Here is a 17,195-nt window from a genome sequence, read left to right as displayed (position 1 = left end):
CAGGCTCTGGACTGAAGACCACACACACATATATAAAAAAAAAGAAGCATTAGGTAGGCACGAAGTCTAATGTCTCTGTTCTTTCTAAAACACAGTAAATAATTCACCAGTTTCTTTATGAATAGCATATGTCGGATATTAACAAAGACATAGATGAATAAATATGCTTATAAGCGCGCTGCAACCGTTTTTTCGTGTAACTATGGAGTACTTATGGTCTGACGCCATCGATAGTAGTCAGTCACTTTGACTCCAATAACTCATGTACTATTTACGTTACATGCCTGTAATTCGTACCAATTTAGGTTTACACTAATAGCTTTCTAAAGACATGGCGATCGAGAAAATCGGATGAAGCTTTTATACTTTGGAAATTCGTTGCTGGGTGTTACTTGTATAATTGAGCGTCAGATACTAAACTTTAAACTAACAAAGATATTGAAAAACTGATTACAACTTCAGAATCTTAGCGCAAATAATGGTAATCTACATGTTTCTTTTTGAGAAATCATAGTTCATCTGGCTACTATTAATTTCTGTACGAACTGTGAAATGTCTGCCATTAAGGTTTCACAAAGTCCGCCATCTTTGGCACTCGAGGGCGCCACAACTCGTCCGCTACCTCACTACTTCTCGAGCTTGGACCGTTCGCAGTTTCTATTTTGCTTTTTATTTCACTGTACAGTACACCTTCTTTCTGTTTTCGTGCTTGATCTATGTTCAGCTTTTGACAGTCTGTACACTGGGCCCCCTTACCACTAAATCTGAGGGGGATGCGATGAGGAGTTTCCCATGTAAGAAGCAACGCGAACCATATGCTAATTACTTGCTCTTCCGCGGTGCACGTAATACTGAGGGAAACAATTGTTTCACACCGACCACGGCACGCAGTACACCCTCATTCCCGTGGCACGACAAACACACTCTCGTTCTCAGTCCAGACTCTTTGTTGATGTTTTTTCTCTGTCGATCTATCGGTATGTTTCTACAGCTCAACATATCTCGCTTAAAATTACACTTTCAAAACTTTACGAATACATCGATTTATATTGTAACACAAAATTGCAACCTTACATTATTCTGTTCAGGGGAAAATTTTTTAATAACGTGTTAATAACGTTGGAACACTCGTGTTTTCCCTTCAGTTTTATGTTGCGAGTAGGGTTGTTGGCAGAATATTGATAAGCCCAAATATCGATACACCTCCCAAAATTTTTCGATATATATCGGTGACATATCTGTCCCAGCTGTATCGATATCGCTATGACAATATGGAGTGGTGATATTTATATCTATACACTACTGGCCATTAAAATGGCTACACCAAGAAGAAATGCAGATGATAAACGGGTATTCATTGGACAAATATGTGATACTTACATTTTCACGCAGTTTGGGTGCATAGATCCTGAGAAATCGGTACCCAAAACAACCACCTCCGGCCGTAATAACGGCCTTGATACGCCTGGGCATTGAGTCAAACAGAGCTTGGATGGCGTGTACAGGTACAGGTGCCCATGCAGCTTCAACACGATACCACAGTTCATCAAGAGTAGTGACTGGCGTATTATGACGACACAGTTGCTCGGCCAACATTGACCAGACGTTTTCAATTGGTGAGACATCAGGAGAATGCGCTGGCCAGGGCAGCAGTCGAACGTTTTCTGTATCCAGAAAGACTCGTACAGGACCTACAACTTGCGGTCATGCATTATCCTGCTGAAATGTAGGGTTTCGCAGGGATCGAATGAAGGGTAGAGCCACGGGTCGTAACATTATCTGAAATGTAACGCACACTGTTCAAAGTGCCGTCAATACGAACAAGAGGTCACCGACACGTGTAACCAATGGAACTCCATACCATCACCCCGGGTGATGACGAATACACGCTTCCAATGTACGTTCACCGCAATGTCGCCAAACACGGATTCGACCATCGTGATGCTGTAAACAGAACCTGGATTCATCCGAAAAAATGACGTTTTACCATTCGTGCACCCAGGTTCGTCGCTGAGTACACCATCACAGGCGCTCCTGTCTGTTATACAGCGTCAAGGGTAATCGCAGCCATGGTCTCCAAGCTGATAGTCTATGCTGCTGAAAACGTCGTCGAACTGTTCGTGCAGATGGTTGTTGTCTTGCAAACGTCCCCATCTGTTGACTGAGGGGTCGAGACGTGGCTGCACGATCCGTTACAGCCATGCGGATAAGATGCCTGTCATCTCGACTGCTAGTGATACTAGGCCGTTGGGATGCAGCACGGCATTCCGTATTACCCTCCAGAACCTACCAATCCCATATTGGATCTCGACCAGCGCGAGCAGCAATGTCGCGGTACGATAAACTGCAATCGCGATAGGCTACAATCCGACCTTTATCACAGTCGGAAACGTGATGGTACGCATTTCTCCTCCTTACACGAGACATCACAACAACATTTCACCAGGCAACGCCGGTCATCTGCTGTTTGTGTATGAGAAATCGGCTGAAAACTTTCCTCATGTCAGCACGTTGTAGGTGTCGCCACCGCTGCCAACCTTGTGCGAATGGTCTGAAAAGCTAATAATTTGCATATCACAGCATCTTCTTCCTGTCGGTTAAATTTCGCGTGCGTAGCACGTCATCTTCGTGGTGTAGCAATTTTAATGGCCAGTACTGTATGAAGCTGTTGTCTCCAAATTGTAGTAAAACATAATTTTACTTTCACTGTGTGAAGGAGTCTTACTACTTTTCGAGCTCCCATCACCTGCAGTATTTCTCTTTGACTCCCTTCACCGAAGTATAGGTGGCACAAAGAGGAAGTCCGAATACACTAGGTGATGGTTGGGTCAATTAAACAACAAGATTTCCGATGTTGAGAGATATCACAGCAGCTGTGTGCTATTTCTTCACATTGTCATTATTAAAAACAGTTTGAAATAGACGACCACAATGTAAATGACGCGATTGGGCGGAGACGTGTGTGTGTGGGCTGGTGGGGGGGGGGGGGGAGGGGTATGCTGAGGTAATCGGCGCTCGGCGCTACCAACAGAAACTGCAACGTTTAACTTCATCACGCAAATTTGAGACTACAGCTGCTAGGGCGCTGGCGTTTGCAGAAATGGGAAAAAACAGGGAAGTCGACAAGGAGTGTTCTGGGCAAATCCGATATGCGACGAAACCCAACGACGGACCCATCGGTCACCTTTTATTGTGCCTCTTACATTCAGTTAGCAAAGTGGTTATCACCAAGCGTGAACGTGCAGCGTTTTCTTTTTAATTCTCGCTATAAGGGTGATAAGCTGGTAGCTAGCTTGTTGATGTACAGAGTATCAAATTATAAATCAATACTTAAATATAGAGATCTAAAACTGGCAGTATTTTTACAATATGCACCCGATATATTTATAGGCTATTACGTATCCACGTTTTACGTCGATGTATCGACACATTTTTCGATAAGTCGGTGGCCTGTAACGATATGTTTTTAATATCAATATATCGGCTTTCCGATATTTTTGAAAATATCAACACTCCTAGTTGCGAGAAACGCACTCTTAAAGCGAGAGACTAATAGCGCATCGAAGCGTTTGAGCTTTGGTGTTGGCGCATGATGCTGCACATAAAACAGACCGAAAGAAGAACAAATGAGTACATTATAGACCAGCTCAGTATCTCCAGGCGTCTTTTTCTCGTGTCAACCAAAAAATTCTTTAGTTCTATGGCCATTGTGAGAAGAGATGGAGAAAGTCTCGAGAAAATAATCATGAAAGGTCTAGGGCACAAGACTGGAGGGGGGAGCAACGACCAGGTGGAGAGATCAAATCAAGGACATCTCTGGTCTGCCTCCCCAGAAGGTTCTGAGAGAAGCTGGTTACTGGCCAGGGTGGAGACATAAGGGTAGTCGGGTCACGATGCTCAGCAAGCAGCACAACGATTTGTGATGGTGATGACATGAGGCAAACAGGAACATAGCTGTAGGAAAAAATAAATTTACAGTACTCATCCTGAAATGACTTTTTCGATTTATAAAGAAAGTAAAGTGGAAAACAAGGAAAAAGAAAGCACAGCAAAAAGGAAAAAAATTTAGATCGTGTTATCTTCATACTGTTGCTACCTAGAAATAATTGGAACTCTCTTGTATGTTGTTATAGGTTGAAAATTGTCTGTATTTAATAAGAAATCACTAGACACTTATTTTGGATTCATGTTGCAATGGCTGTAGAAAACTGAGTGTTAGTCCATATGCCGGCCACAATTTCAATGTTACGTAATAGCGCTACCTATAAGTGTAAGTTAAGACTGACTGCTGGTTGCGAATATTATGCCAGTAATTTGAATTATTCTCTGTGTTTCTCAGGATACTCACCCGAATGACGAGCTACTCAGTACCTGGATTAATCACGTGGAGCATATGAGGGACATGCTACACACGAAATTAAGGGGTTGGATACAGGATATGCAATACGTCAGCAAGCAGACAGCGAATTACAAGGTGGAAGAAGACAAGAAGTCGCCTGGGAAGTATATAATAAGGTATAAAGCAGTGTACATTGAAACCTATGTTAGACTCAATGTTGTGTTGTGCCAGCGGGGGTGGCCGAGAGGTTCTAGGCGCTACAGTCTGGAACCGCGCGACCGCTACGGTCGCAGGTTCGAATCCTGCCTCGGGCATGGTTGTGTGTGTTGTCCTTAGGTTAGTTAGGTTTAAGTAGTTCTAAGTTCTAGGGGACTTATTACCTCAGAAGTTAAGTCTCATAGTGCTGAGAACCACTTTTTTTTTTTTTTTTTTTTTTTTTTTTTTTTTTTTTTTTGTGGTGTCGTCTACAGTCCAGAGACTGGTTTGATGCACCTCTCCAAGCTACTCAATCCTGTGCAAGCATCTTCATCTCCGAATAACTAATGCAACCTATATCCCTTTGAATCTGCTTAGTGTATTCATCCCTTGGTCTCCCTCTATGAATTTTACCCTCCGCACTTCCCTGCAGTACTAAATTGGAGATCCCTTGATGACTCAGAACGTGTCCTACCAACCGATCCCTTCCAGTCAAGTTGTGCCACAATTCTATTCAGTACCTCCTCATTAATTACGTGATCTACCCATCTGATCTTCAGCATTCTTCCTTAGCGCCATATTTCGAATGCTTCTATTCTCTTCACGTCTAAACTACTTATCTAAACTATTTTATCAAACTATCTAAACTATTTTATCATACTCATTATGACTCTTGAATCAATTTTTGCTTAACTGTTACACAAACTGCTGAGATTATTTAATTCAGGATAGAGCAAACAAACGTTAGTAATGGACGATACTGAAGGAGATGGTTACAGCAACTGGTCATTACGGGATTCCGTTTGGTCTTCAATTTTTGATATTGTATTTTGTCTTCAAATGGGTCACATGATACGCAACAGATGAGCAGAGCAAACTATTATAATGAACGGTGTTACTACTTTTACTAGAGGGAGTACTGTAGCTTTCGTGTACTACCTATGTTTTTATAATTCATCTAAACAATGATATCTTGGGCAAACCTCTGGCTACACTGGCAGTCGTAGTTAGGTCAACAGTAGAGAGGAATCGACGTTGCTTGGCTGCTAATGGGGGTCATTTTAAACACGTAAAATAACCCTCCACTCGTGCAAAAATTGTAACGGAATGTCATTTTGTTTTGTTAATACTGACTATCGACGAGTGTCTACATTTTTCTGGACTACTCTGTATACATTTAAAATCAGTTCAGACTATACAGTGAGTCACTAACTGTTGCCACCAAGAATAACTCCGAAAGTATGATACGAACTGGAAACTTTGTGGGACAAATGTTGCATGGGACAACGGAGGCCATACTATGACATTAGTTTTTCGTTGCTAGGTGCGGCTGCTATGGAGGTATGAAGATCCACTGTGTTTTTTTTTCTTTTTTAATGGGATGCCATAGTCAGGTACTTATTTTCTGACAGCGGCTATCGAGACGAATCCAGTGATGTGTAACAGTAAGGGTCTTGAAAGTCAACGAAGGTCACAAAGGGGGCATGATCCTCCATTTACAGAAGGTGTTCGAAGTGATGACCATTGGTATCAGTGCAGTGCTGCAATCTTCTTTTCATGGATTGGGTGGTATTCCTTATCACATCGGGACTTACCGAAGCACATGCTCTGACAATACTCTCTCGCACATCTTCATCTGTAGTTGGAACGTATTTATAAACAATGTGTTTTACGATTCCCCACAAGAAAAAATTCAGAGGCGTCATGTATGGCGAACGAGCTGGCCACGACACATCTCCTCCGCGTGCAATCCAAAAGTTTCGGAATTCTCTCTGCAAACCATTTACAGCCATCAGCGAAAATGTGCCGGATACCCATCGTCTTGATACAACTTTCTGTTATTAAAGGTATTTCTTCCAATAACAGACGTAACTCTTCTAGCAGGAATGTGGTGTACTTCCTACCATTAAGATTACCTTCGTTGAAATAAGTCTGTCGTCCCGAATCCCACGTCATGCATTCACCGACCATGGTTTTCGGTGTGCAGCTTGTCGCAGCCAACATGGATTTTCAGTTTCCCAATAAGGCATGTTATGCAAATTATCATTTCTAAGGTTCGTGATTGTAGCCTCGCGAGTAAATAAAAGCAGTTTAATAAATGTGTCATCCCTCTGAATCTGAAGTTGAGTCCATCGGCAGAATTCAATGTGATGCATACAATCTGTAGCAGTTAATTCTTGGTGGAGACTGATATGGTAAGGTTGATATTTATGGCGATGCAGAACATGAACAACACTACTCTGGCTCATGCCAGATTCCCTTGCGATTTGACGCGAACACAAGGATCTCGAAACCACAGTTGCAAGAGTACCAATTTCCGTTCCCTCGTTAGTAACTACCCTTTGCCACATATGTTCCTGATGCGTTGAAGAACCAGTTGCATGTGGCCGAGCGGTTCTAGGCGCTTCAGTCTGGAACCGCGCCACAGCTATGGTCGCAGGTTCGAATCCTGACTCGGGCATGGATGTGTGTGATGTCCTTAGGTTAGTTAGGTTTAAGTAGTTGTAAGTTCTAGGGGACTGACGTCCCTAGATGTTAAGTCCCATAGTGCTCAGATCCATTTTTGATCCAGTTGTTCTCAATTCATCATACACACGTGTAGGGTGAGTACGTTGGGGATATCTTTCAGCGAATAACTCTCTAGATCTCACTGAATTTAGTTGGCAGTCTCTGTAAATGAGAAGCATATCGACGTATTCTTCGAAGGAATACGTCTTTCACATTCGCTTGATTCGACGATACTAGTCATGTCGTTCCCATTAGTGATGTATTGTTAAACCGTCGAATGGTGTTTACATATCGATGGCACGTAGGATGGATAGGCCGTATTCGGCGAATATTTACTATTTGCATGATATACGAGAGAGAATTGTCAGAGCATGTGCTTCGATAAGTGCCGAAGTGATAAGGAATATCGCTCAATACATGATAAGAAGATTGCAGCACTGCATAGTTACCAATGGTCATCACTTCGAACATCTTCTGTAAATGATCGCTCATACCACAACACGTGCGGCAATACTGACCCTACGACTTATCTTAGAAGAAAGATTAAGGAAAGGCAAACCTACGTTTCTAGCATTTTTAGACACAGAGAAATCTTTTGACAATGTTGACTGGAACACTCTCTTTCAAATTGTGAACGTGGCAGGGTTAAAATACAGGGAGGGAAAGGCTATTTACAATTTGTACAGAAACCAGAAAGCAGTTGTAACAGTCGAGGGACATGAAAGGGAAGCAGTGTTTGAGAAGGGAGTAAGACAGGGTTGTAGCCTCTCTCCGATGTTATTCAATCTGTATACTGAGCAGGCAGTAAAGGAAACAAAAGAAAAGTTCGGAGTAGGTATTAAAATCCATGGAGAAGAAAAAAAAAACTTTGAGGTTCGCCGATGACATTGTAATTCTGCCAGAGACAGCAAAGGACTTGGAAGAGCAGTTGAACGGAATGGACAGTGTCTTGAAAGGAGGATATAAGATGAACATCAACAAAAGCAAAACGAGGATCATGGAATGTAGTCGAATTAAATCGGGTGATGCTGACGTAATTAGATTAGGAAAGGAATTTTGCTATTTGGGGAGGAAAATAACTGATGATGGTCGAAGTAGAGAGAATATAAAATGTAGATAACAATGGCAAGGAAAGCGTTTCTGAAGAAGAGAAATTTGTTAACATCGAGTGTAGATTTAAGTGTCAGGAAGTCGTTTCTGAAAGTATTTGTTTGGAGTGTTGCCATGTATGGAGGTGAAACATGGACGATAAATAGTTAAGGCATGCAGAGAATAGAAGCTTTCGAAATGTGGTGCTACAGAAGAATGCTGAAGATTAGATGGGTAGATCACATAACTAATGAGGAGGTATTGAATAGAATTGGGGAGAAGAGGAGTTTGTGGCACAACGTGACAAGAAGAAGGGACCGGTTGGTAGGACATGTTCTAAGGCATCAAGGGATCACCAATTTAGTACTGGAGGGCAGCGCGGAGGGTAAAAGTCTTAGAGGGAGACCAAGAGATGAATACACTAAGCAGATTCAGAATTATGTAGGTACTGGGAGATGAAGAAGCTTGCGCAAGATAGAGTAGCATGGAGAGCTGCATCAATCCAGTCTCAGGACTGAAGACCACAACAACAACAACCACATTTTTGATCTTCGTTGACCTTCAAAGACCTTACGTTTACACATCACTGGATTCGTCTCGATAGCCGCCGTCAAAACAAGTGCCAAACTATAGCATCCCATTTAAAAAACGAAGGTGAGCTTCATATCTCTAAAGCGACCCCACCGAGCAACAAAAAACCAACGTCGTATTGTGACCCCTGTTTTCCCATGCAACATATGTCCCACAAACTTTTCAGCTACTATCATACATTCGGTTTTATTCTAGCTGGCAGCACTTAGTGACTCACCCTGTACACAGGGTGGTCAGGAAAAGTCTGAAAAGCGTCTAAGGGTGTTACAGGGCAGGTTACACTCAGAAATAAATGTCACAAAGAAAATTAGACTCATTGCGCTGTTTCTGAGTTAATTAACACTGAAGTTATCCAGTCAAGTTACTGAGTGTGCAGCTTCAAGAAACGGGGTTGGCGATCGTTTTCTTGGTTTGCTTTCCCGAAAACCAAAAAAATTATATAAAAATGGGACATGTGATGGTGGTAAGCATCGAACCGACTCAAAGGTTGAGCAGTTTCGTGTGCTACCATCGACGCTGACACCAACTGACGATAATTGTATCTGGCGGCGAGCTTGAAATTTCATCATGTAACTGACTGTTTAAATTCAGTGCTATTATCTCGGAAACAGCGCTAGGTATCGAATTTTTTTTTAAGAATTATTTCTCACGACAATATACCTTGCAGCACCATCACAAACTTTTCAGACTATTTCTGACCACCCTGTGCAATAACACAGAAGGAATAGACGTAATTTACATAATGGCAGGTAATAAAACAGTAGCCACATAAATACAAAACCATGGAGCCGTTCACACTCGACGATAATCCACACTACAAACTGTTGTCACGACGCACTAACACTGATGATGTCGATGGCACATGTGAACGATGGAGTGTTACGGTGAACACTAAACACAAAACACGACGGCACACACGAGAAACGGATGGCGACGATCTCAGGCGCGCGAATGTTCACGTAACGTGTGCGAGTCCAGGGACCTGCCAAGAGGGTGAGAAGGGTGAGGAGGAGGGAGATGGGAGAGGAAGGATGCCAATGGCAGAGGAGATGGGACGAGGAGTAGAGGGATGGGGGTAGGGGATGCCTGGGGGAGGAGTGGGGAGAAAGGGAGGAGGGAGGGAAGGAGAAGGGAAGGAGGGTGCCCAAAGGAACAAACACACGAAGAGGGGGGAGGATCAAATTTGGTAGGAGGAGGAGCTGGTGGAAGCCACCTTGGGAGAGGGTAAGGAGGGTGGAGAGATGGAGAGCAGGTGGGACGTGGGAATACAGGCGCGGCAACGGACAGGGGTGGGAGAGAATAGGTGAGACAAGCAGGTGAGGAGGATCGAGTTTACGGGAGGTGTAGAGGATCCGTATCTGTTCGAGGAAAAGTAGGAGGTGGGGGAACGGAATTAGGTCGTACAGGATCCGCGTGGTGGAGGGGAGACGAATGCGATAGGCGAGGCAGAGGGTATGGCGTTCAAAGATCTGAAGGTAGGGGGGGCGGAGATCCAGGCCGGATGGGCGTAACAGAGGATAGGGTGGATGAGGGATTTATAGGCGTGGAGTATGGTGGAGGGGTCCAGACCCCACGTACTGCCGGAAAGGAGCTTGAGGAGACGGAGTCGGGAGCGTGCCTTGGCTTGGATTGTCCGGAGATGGGGGGAATAACACAGAACATAGACATTCGTGTACGTCTTCTGTGGATGAAAAATGTATGCTGCTATTGGCGTTCGTTAAAGTTCCGTGCTTTATGTAGATAAATAGCAGAACCTGTTGGCAAAGATAAAAAATTACATCAACATTTGTTTAACGTTACACAGGGTGCCCCATTGATAATGACTGGGCCAAATATCTCACGAAATAAGCGTCAAACGAAAAAACTACAAAGAACGAAACTCGTCGCATGAAGGGGGAAAGCCGGCCAGAGTGGGTGAGCGGTTCTAGGCGCTATAGTCTGGAACCGCGCGACCTCTACGGTCGCAGGTTCGAATCCTGCCTCGAGCGTGGATGTGTGTGATGTCTTTAGGTTAGTTAGGTTTAACTATTTCTAAGTTCTAGGGGACTGATGACCTGAGAAGTTAAGTCCCATAGTGCTCAGAGCCATTTGAACCATTTTTTTTGAAGGGGGAAACCAGATGGCGCTATGGTTGGCCCGCTAGATGGCGCTGCCATAGGTCCATCGGATATCAACTGCATTTCTTAAAACAGGAACCCCCATTTATTATTACATATTCGTGTAGTATGTAAAGAAATATGAATGTTTTAGTTGGACCACTTTTTTCGCTTTGTGATAGATGGCGCTGTAATAGTCACAAACGTATAAGTACGTGGTATCACGTAACATTCCGCCAGTGCGGAAGGCATTTGCTTCGTGATACATTACCCGTGTTAAAATGGACCGTTTACCAACTGCGGAAAAGGTCGATACCGTGTTGATGTATGGCTATTGTAATCAAAATGCCCAACGGGCGTGTGCTATGTATGCTGCTCGGTACCCTGGACGACATCATCTAAGTGTCCGTATAGTTACGTTATTTAAGGAAACAGGAAGCGTTCAGTCACATGTGAAACGTCAACCACGACCTGTAACAAATGATGATGCCCAAGTAGGTGTTAAAGCTGCAGTCGCGGCTAATCCGCACATCAGTAGCAGTCAAATTGCGCGCGAATCGGGAATCAAAACGTCGATGTTGAGAATGCAACATCAGCTTCGATTGCACCCGTACCATATTTCTATGCACCAGGATTTGCATGGCGACGACTTTGAACGTCGCGTACAATTCTGCCACTGGGAACAAGAGAAATTACGGGACCATTACAGATTTTTTGCACGCGTTCTATTTAGCGACGAAGCATCATTCACCAACAGCGGTAACATAAACAGGCATAATATGCACTATTGGGCAACCGGAAAATCCACGATGGCCCCGACAAGTGAAATATCAGGGACCTTGGTGGGTTAATGTATGGTGCAGCATTATTAGAGCAAGGATAATTGGCCCCCATTTAATCGATGGCAATCTAAATGGTGCAATGTATGCTGATTTCCTACGTAATGTTCTACCGATGTTGCTACAGAATGTTTCACTTCATGACAGAATCCCGATGTACTTCCAACATGATGGATGTCCGGCACATAGCTCGCGTGCGGTTGAAGTGGTATTGAATAGCATATTTCATAACAGGTGGATTGGTCGTCGAAGCACCATAGCATGGCCCGCACGTTCACCGGATCGGACGTCCCCGGATTTCTTTGTGTGGGGAAAGTTGAAGGATATTTGCTATCGTGATCCACCGACAACGCCTGACAACATGCCTCAGCGCATTGACAATGCATGTGCGAACATTACGGAAGGCGAACTACTCGTTGTTGAGAGGAATGTCGTTACACGTATTGCCAAATGCATTGAGGTTGACGGACATAATTTTGAGCATTGATTGCATTAATGTGGTATTTACAGGTAATCACGTTGTAACAGCATGCGTTCTCAGAAATGATAAGTTCACAAACGTACATGTATCACATTGGAACAACCGAAATAAAATGTTCAAACGTACCTACGTTCTGTATTTTAATTTAAAAAACCGGACTGTTACCAACTGTTCGTCTAAAATTGTGAGCCATATGCTTGTGACTATTACAGCGCCATCTATCACAAATCGAAAAGAGTGGTCCATCTAAAACATTCATATTTCTTTACGTACTACGCGAATATGTAATAAAAAGTGGGGATTGCTACTTTAAAAAACGCAGTTGATACCCGTTTGACCTATGGCAGCGCGATCTAGCGGGCCAACCATAGCGCCATCTAGTTTCCCCCTTCAATCTAGACAAATTTCGTTCTTTGTAGTTTTTTTCGTTTGACGCTTATTTTGTGAGATATTCGGTCCGGTCACGATGAATGGACCACTATGTTTATCACTGTAGCTCATCACAAGGAAATACCTTTACTTAAAAAAAAATACACGACGGTTCTAATCGCAGTCCAGTAAGCAGTTTTAATCTGCCAGGGAGTTTGAAATAAGCGTACACATTCCGCTGCAGAGCGGAAATTCCATCATGCACATTTTTACGTTCTTGCTTGCACTGTACATGATTTGGCGTGTTTGTTTTATTTGCTTTTAACGTTCAACCTCGCCGCTCGTGCGTCAACAGGCTGCCGCTGTTGAATGATCGCCTGCTGTCGTACCACGGGCAGCACCTCGCCTTTCGCGACGACTTCAGCGCGCAGTGTGAGAAGCAACAGCCAGAGGCGTCGTCAATGTTCGCTCTCGCCGACGTGCTCTACGGCTTCTACTACCACGTCTGGTTCAACGAAGCTCGAAGTTTCCTGCCGCTTTACGAAGTTCATTACCGTATGACCGCCAGGCCTGGAGTACCAGACGAACGTCCTATCTACATCAAAGGTAAGTTTGATTCTGGGATACACGCGCTTCACGTTTACGCACCGAAGGCTGTTGACTCTACTGTCATTCGAGGAATCAGGTACAAAAAACACCTGTAGATATTCACTTTTAGATCTTCCGTGATTTTCTACACCACGTAAGATAATTGCGATAGTTGCTCGTGTACTTTCCATCTTCGATCTTTCGACTGACTGGCAGCTCTCCATCTCTATTTGTCTCTAGCTTACACTTCATTTCGACGTGACGTAGGTTAGAAAATTTAAAAAGGGAAATGGATAGGTTAAAGTTGGATATAGTGGGAATTAGTGAAGTTCGGTGGCAGGAGGAACAAGACTTTTGGTCAGGTGAATACAGGTTTATAAATACAGAATGAAATAGGGGTAATGCAGGAGCAGGTTTAATAATGAATTAAAAAAAATAGGAGTGCGGGTAAGCTACTACAAACAGCACAGTGAACGCATTATTGTGGCCAAGATAGACACGAAGCTCACGCCTACTGCAGTAGTACAAGTTTATATGCCAAGTAGCTCTGCAGATGATGAAGAAATTGATGAAATGTATGATGAGATAAAAGAAATTATTCAGGTAGTGAAGGGAGACGAAAATTTAATAGTCATGGGTGACTGTAATTCGAGAGTAGGAAAAGGGAGAGAAGGAAACATAGTAGGTGAATATGGATTGGGGGTAAGAAATGAAAGAGGAAGCCGCCTGGTAGAATTTTGCACAGAGCATAACTTAATCATAGTTAACACTTGGTTCAAGAATCATAAAAGAGGGTTGTATACATGGAACAATCCTAGAGATACTATAAGGTATCAGATAGATTATATAATGGTAAGACAGAGATTTAGGAACCAGGTTTTCAACTGTAAGACATTTCCAGTGGCAGATGTGGACTTTGATCACAATCTATTGGTTATGAACTGTAGATTAAAACTGAAGAAACTGCAAAAAGGTGGGAATTTAAGGAGATGGGTCCTGGATTAACTGACTAAACCAGAGGTTTAACATTAGCAGTAGAAATCCATTATTCTTTCGCAAAATATCATGTAAGTGTAAAAAAGTTGTGGAATGTTTTCAAAGAGATAGTATCGACAGCATTTGAGAGATATATACCACATAAATTAATAAGTGATGGTACCGACCCCTCACGGTACACAAAACGGGTCAGATCGTTGTTGCAGTAGCAACGAATAAAGCATGCCAAATTTAAAAGAACGCAAAATCCCCAAGATTGGCCAAGTTCTACAGAAGTTCGAAATACATCGCGTATTTCAATGCGAGATGCTTTTAATAATTTCCACAACGAAATTCTGTCTCGAAATCTTGCAGAAAACCCAAAGAGATTCTGGTCATATGTAAAGCACACCAGTGGCAAGACACAATCAATACCTTCACTGCTCGATAACAACGGTGAAGTCATTGATGACAGTGCCACCAAAGCAGAGTTATTAAACACGGTTTTCCGAAACTCTATCACCAAAGAAGGCGAAGTAAATATTCCTGAATTCCAATCAAGAACAACTGCCAAGATGAGAAACATAGAAGTAGATATCCTCGGTGTAACAAAGCAGCTTAAATCACTCAATAAAGGCAAGGCCTCCGGTCCAGATTGTATACCAGTCAGGTTCTTCTCAGAGTATGCTGATAAAATAGCTCCATATTTAACAATTATGTGCAACCACTCGCTCACAGAAAGATCCGTACCTAGAGACGGGAAAATTGCTCAAGTCACACCAATACCCAAAAAGGGAAGTAGGAGGAATCCGCTCAATTACAGGCCTATATCACTAACGTCGATTTTCAGCAGGGTTTTGGAACATATACTGTATACGAACATTATGAAGTACCTCGAAGAAAACGATTTATTGACATATAGTCAACACGGATTCAGAAAATATCGTTCTTGTGAAACACAACTAGCTCTTTGTACTCATGAAGTAATAAGTGCTATCGACAGGGGATGTCAAATTGATTCCATATTTTTAGATTTCCAGAAGGCTTTCGACACCGTTTCTCACAAGCGTCTTCTAATCAAACTGCGTGCCTATGGAGTATCACCCCAGTTGTGCGACTGGATTCGTGATTTCCTATCAGAAAGGTCACAGTTCGTAGTAATGGACGGAAAGTCATGGAGTAAAACAGAAGTAATATCCGGCGTTCCCCAAGGAAGTGTTACAGGCCATCTATTGTTCCTGATCTCTATTGACGACATAGGAGACAATCTGAGTAGCCGTCTTAGATTGTTTGCAGATGATGCTGTCATTTGCCGTCTTGTAAAGTCATCTTATGATCAAAACGACTTGCAAAATGATTTAGATAAGATATCTGTATGGTGCGAAAAGTGGCAATTGACCCTGACTAAAGAAAAGTGCGAAGTTATTCACACGAGTACTAAAAGAAATCAGCTAAATTTCGATAACGCGATAAGTCACACAAATCTGAGGGCTGTAAATTCAGCTAAATACTTAGGGATTATAATTACAAATAACCTAAATTGGAACGATCACATAGATAATATTGTGGTAGAACAAACCAAAGACTGCGATTCATTGGCAGAACACTTAGAAGGTGCAACAGGTCTACTAAAGAGCCTGCTTACACTAGGCTTGTCCGCTCTATTCTGGAGTACTGCTGTGCGGTGTGGGATTTGCATCAGGTGGGACTGACGGATGACACCGAAAAAGTACAAAGAAGGGCAGCTCGTTTTGTATTATCGTGGAATAGGGGAGATAGTGCAACAGACATGATACGTGAATGGGAGTGGCAATCATTAAAACAAAGGCGCTTCTCGTTGCGACGGGATCTTCTCATGAAATTTCAATCACCAGTTTTCTCCTCCGATTGCGAAAACATTGTGTTTGCACCCACCTATATAGGGAGAAATGGTCATCACGGTAAAATAAGAGAAATGAGGGCTCGCACAGAAAAAATTTAATGCTCGTTTTTCCCGCGTGCCGTTGGAGAGTGGAACGGTAGAGAGACAGCTTGAAGGTGTTTCATTGAACCCTCTGCCAGGCACTTTATTGTGAATAGCAGAGTAATCACGTAGATGTAGAAATACAGGGTGTCCCACTCAAATCTCTCTGATTTCAAAGACCCAGGAAGAGAAGACACATTAGATACAATGAAAAATGCACCACATTGTAGAGCATCTCAAATAATTTATTTGTTTATCATGAATACACCTCAACATGTGAACTACTTGCAGCACGAAGAATCTCGAGTCTACATTCAATTTCTTGCCGAGTTCTTTGTAACATTTCCTCTGTTACTGTTGCAATCGCATTAGTGATACGATGTCGCAACGCAGGAATGTCGTCCGCTTTGGTCGCATACACTCGGACCTTCACGAACCCTCACATGAACAAACCAAGTGGCGTAATGTCGGGTGGACGTGGTGGCCAGGCAATGGGTCCTCCATGTCCGATCCAACGATTGGGAAATTTATTATCCAGGAAGTTGTGGACATCCGTTGACCAATGCGGCAGAGCTCCATCTTGTTGAAAAATGATGTTGTGTTGCAAGTCTTGTATCAGAGGGTACACAAACTGCTCTAGCATGTCCATATACAGTGACTCATTCAGTGTTTGTTCCGCAAAGAACAACGGTCCAACAATGCTGTGGTGCATTGGCCAGCACCAGACGTTTAGTTTAGGGCTATCACGAACATGTTCAATGACAATGTGCGAATTTGCAAACCCCAAATCCGAACATTATGCCTATTAACCCTTCTTGATAGATGAAAGGTTGCCTCATCTGAGAATAAACATTTTTCCAGGAAGCTGGCATCCATATCAATAAGCTGCAGTATATCCACAGCAAATTGTTATCGGCATGATTTGTCGTTCGGGGTCAGATGTTGCAGAATTTGCACTCAGTAAGCACACATACGAAGACGCTGGTGAACTACACGATGCAATGTTGATCGAGGTACATCAAGTTGCCTAGATGCTTGACGAATTGACTTATGTGGGCTTCTGAGAAACGTTTGTCTGATGTCCTGAAACTCCGTAACGTGCACCGCCAGGATGTTTCCAAATACCTCCTGTTTCCAGAAACTTCCTATACCATTCCTTAAC

General features: G+C 43.0%; 1 protein-coding gene across 1 annotated transcript in view; it reads left to right on the top strand.

Annotated features, from left to right (window-relative positions):
* The window catches only part of LOC124770386, a 102,473-nt gene that overhangs the window by 66,439 nt on the left and 18,839 nt on the right, over positions 1-17,195 (top strand). The window contains exons 5-6 of the mRNA XM_047249212.1: positions 4,340-4,515; positions 12,863-13,113. Coding sequence (XP_047105168.1) covers positions 4,340-4,515; positions 12,863-13,113 — 427 coding nt within the window. The remainder of the gene's footprint in view (positions 1-4,339; positions 4,516-12,862; positions 13,114-17,195) is intronic.

The sequence above is a fragment of the Schistocerca piceifrons genome, unplaced genomic scaffold, assembly GCF_021461385.2.
Source record: "Schistocerca piceifrons isolate TAMUIC-IGC-003096 unplaced genomic scaffold, iqSchPice1.1 HiC_scaffold_822, whole genome shotgun sequence".
Classification (NCBI taxonomy): Eukaryota; Metazoa; Arthropoda; class Insecta; order Orthoptera; family Acrididae; genus Schistocerca; species Schistocerca piceifrons.
This window is presented reverse-complemented; position numbering and strand designations above follow the sequence as displayed.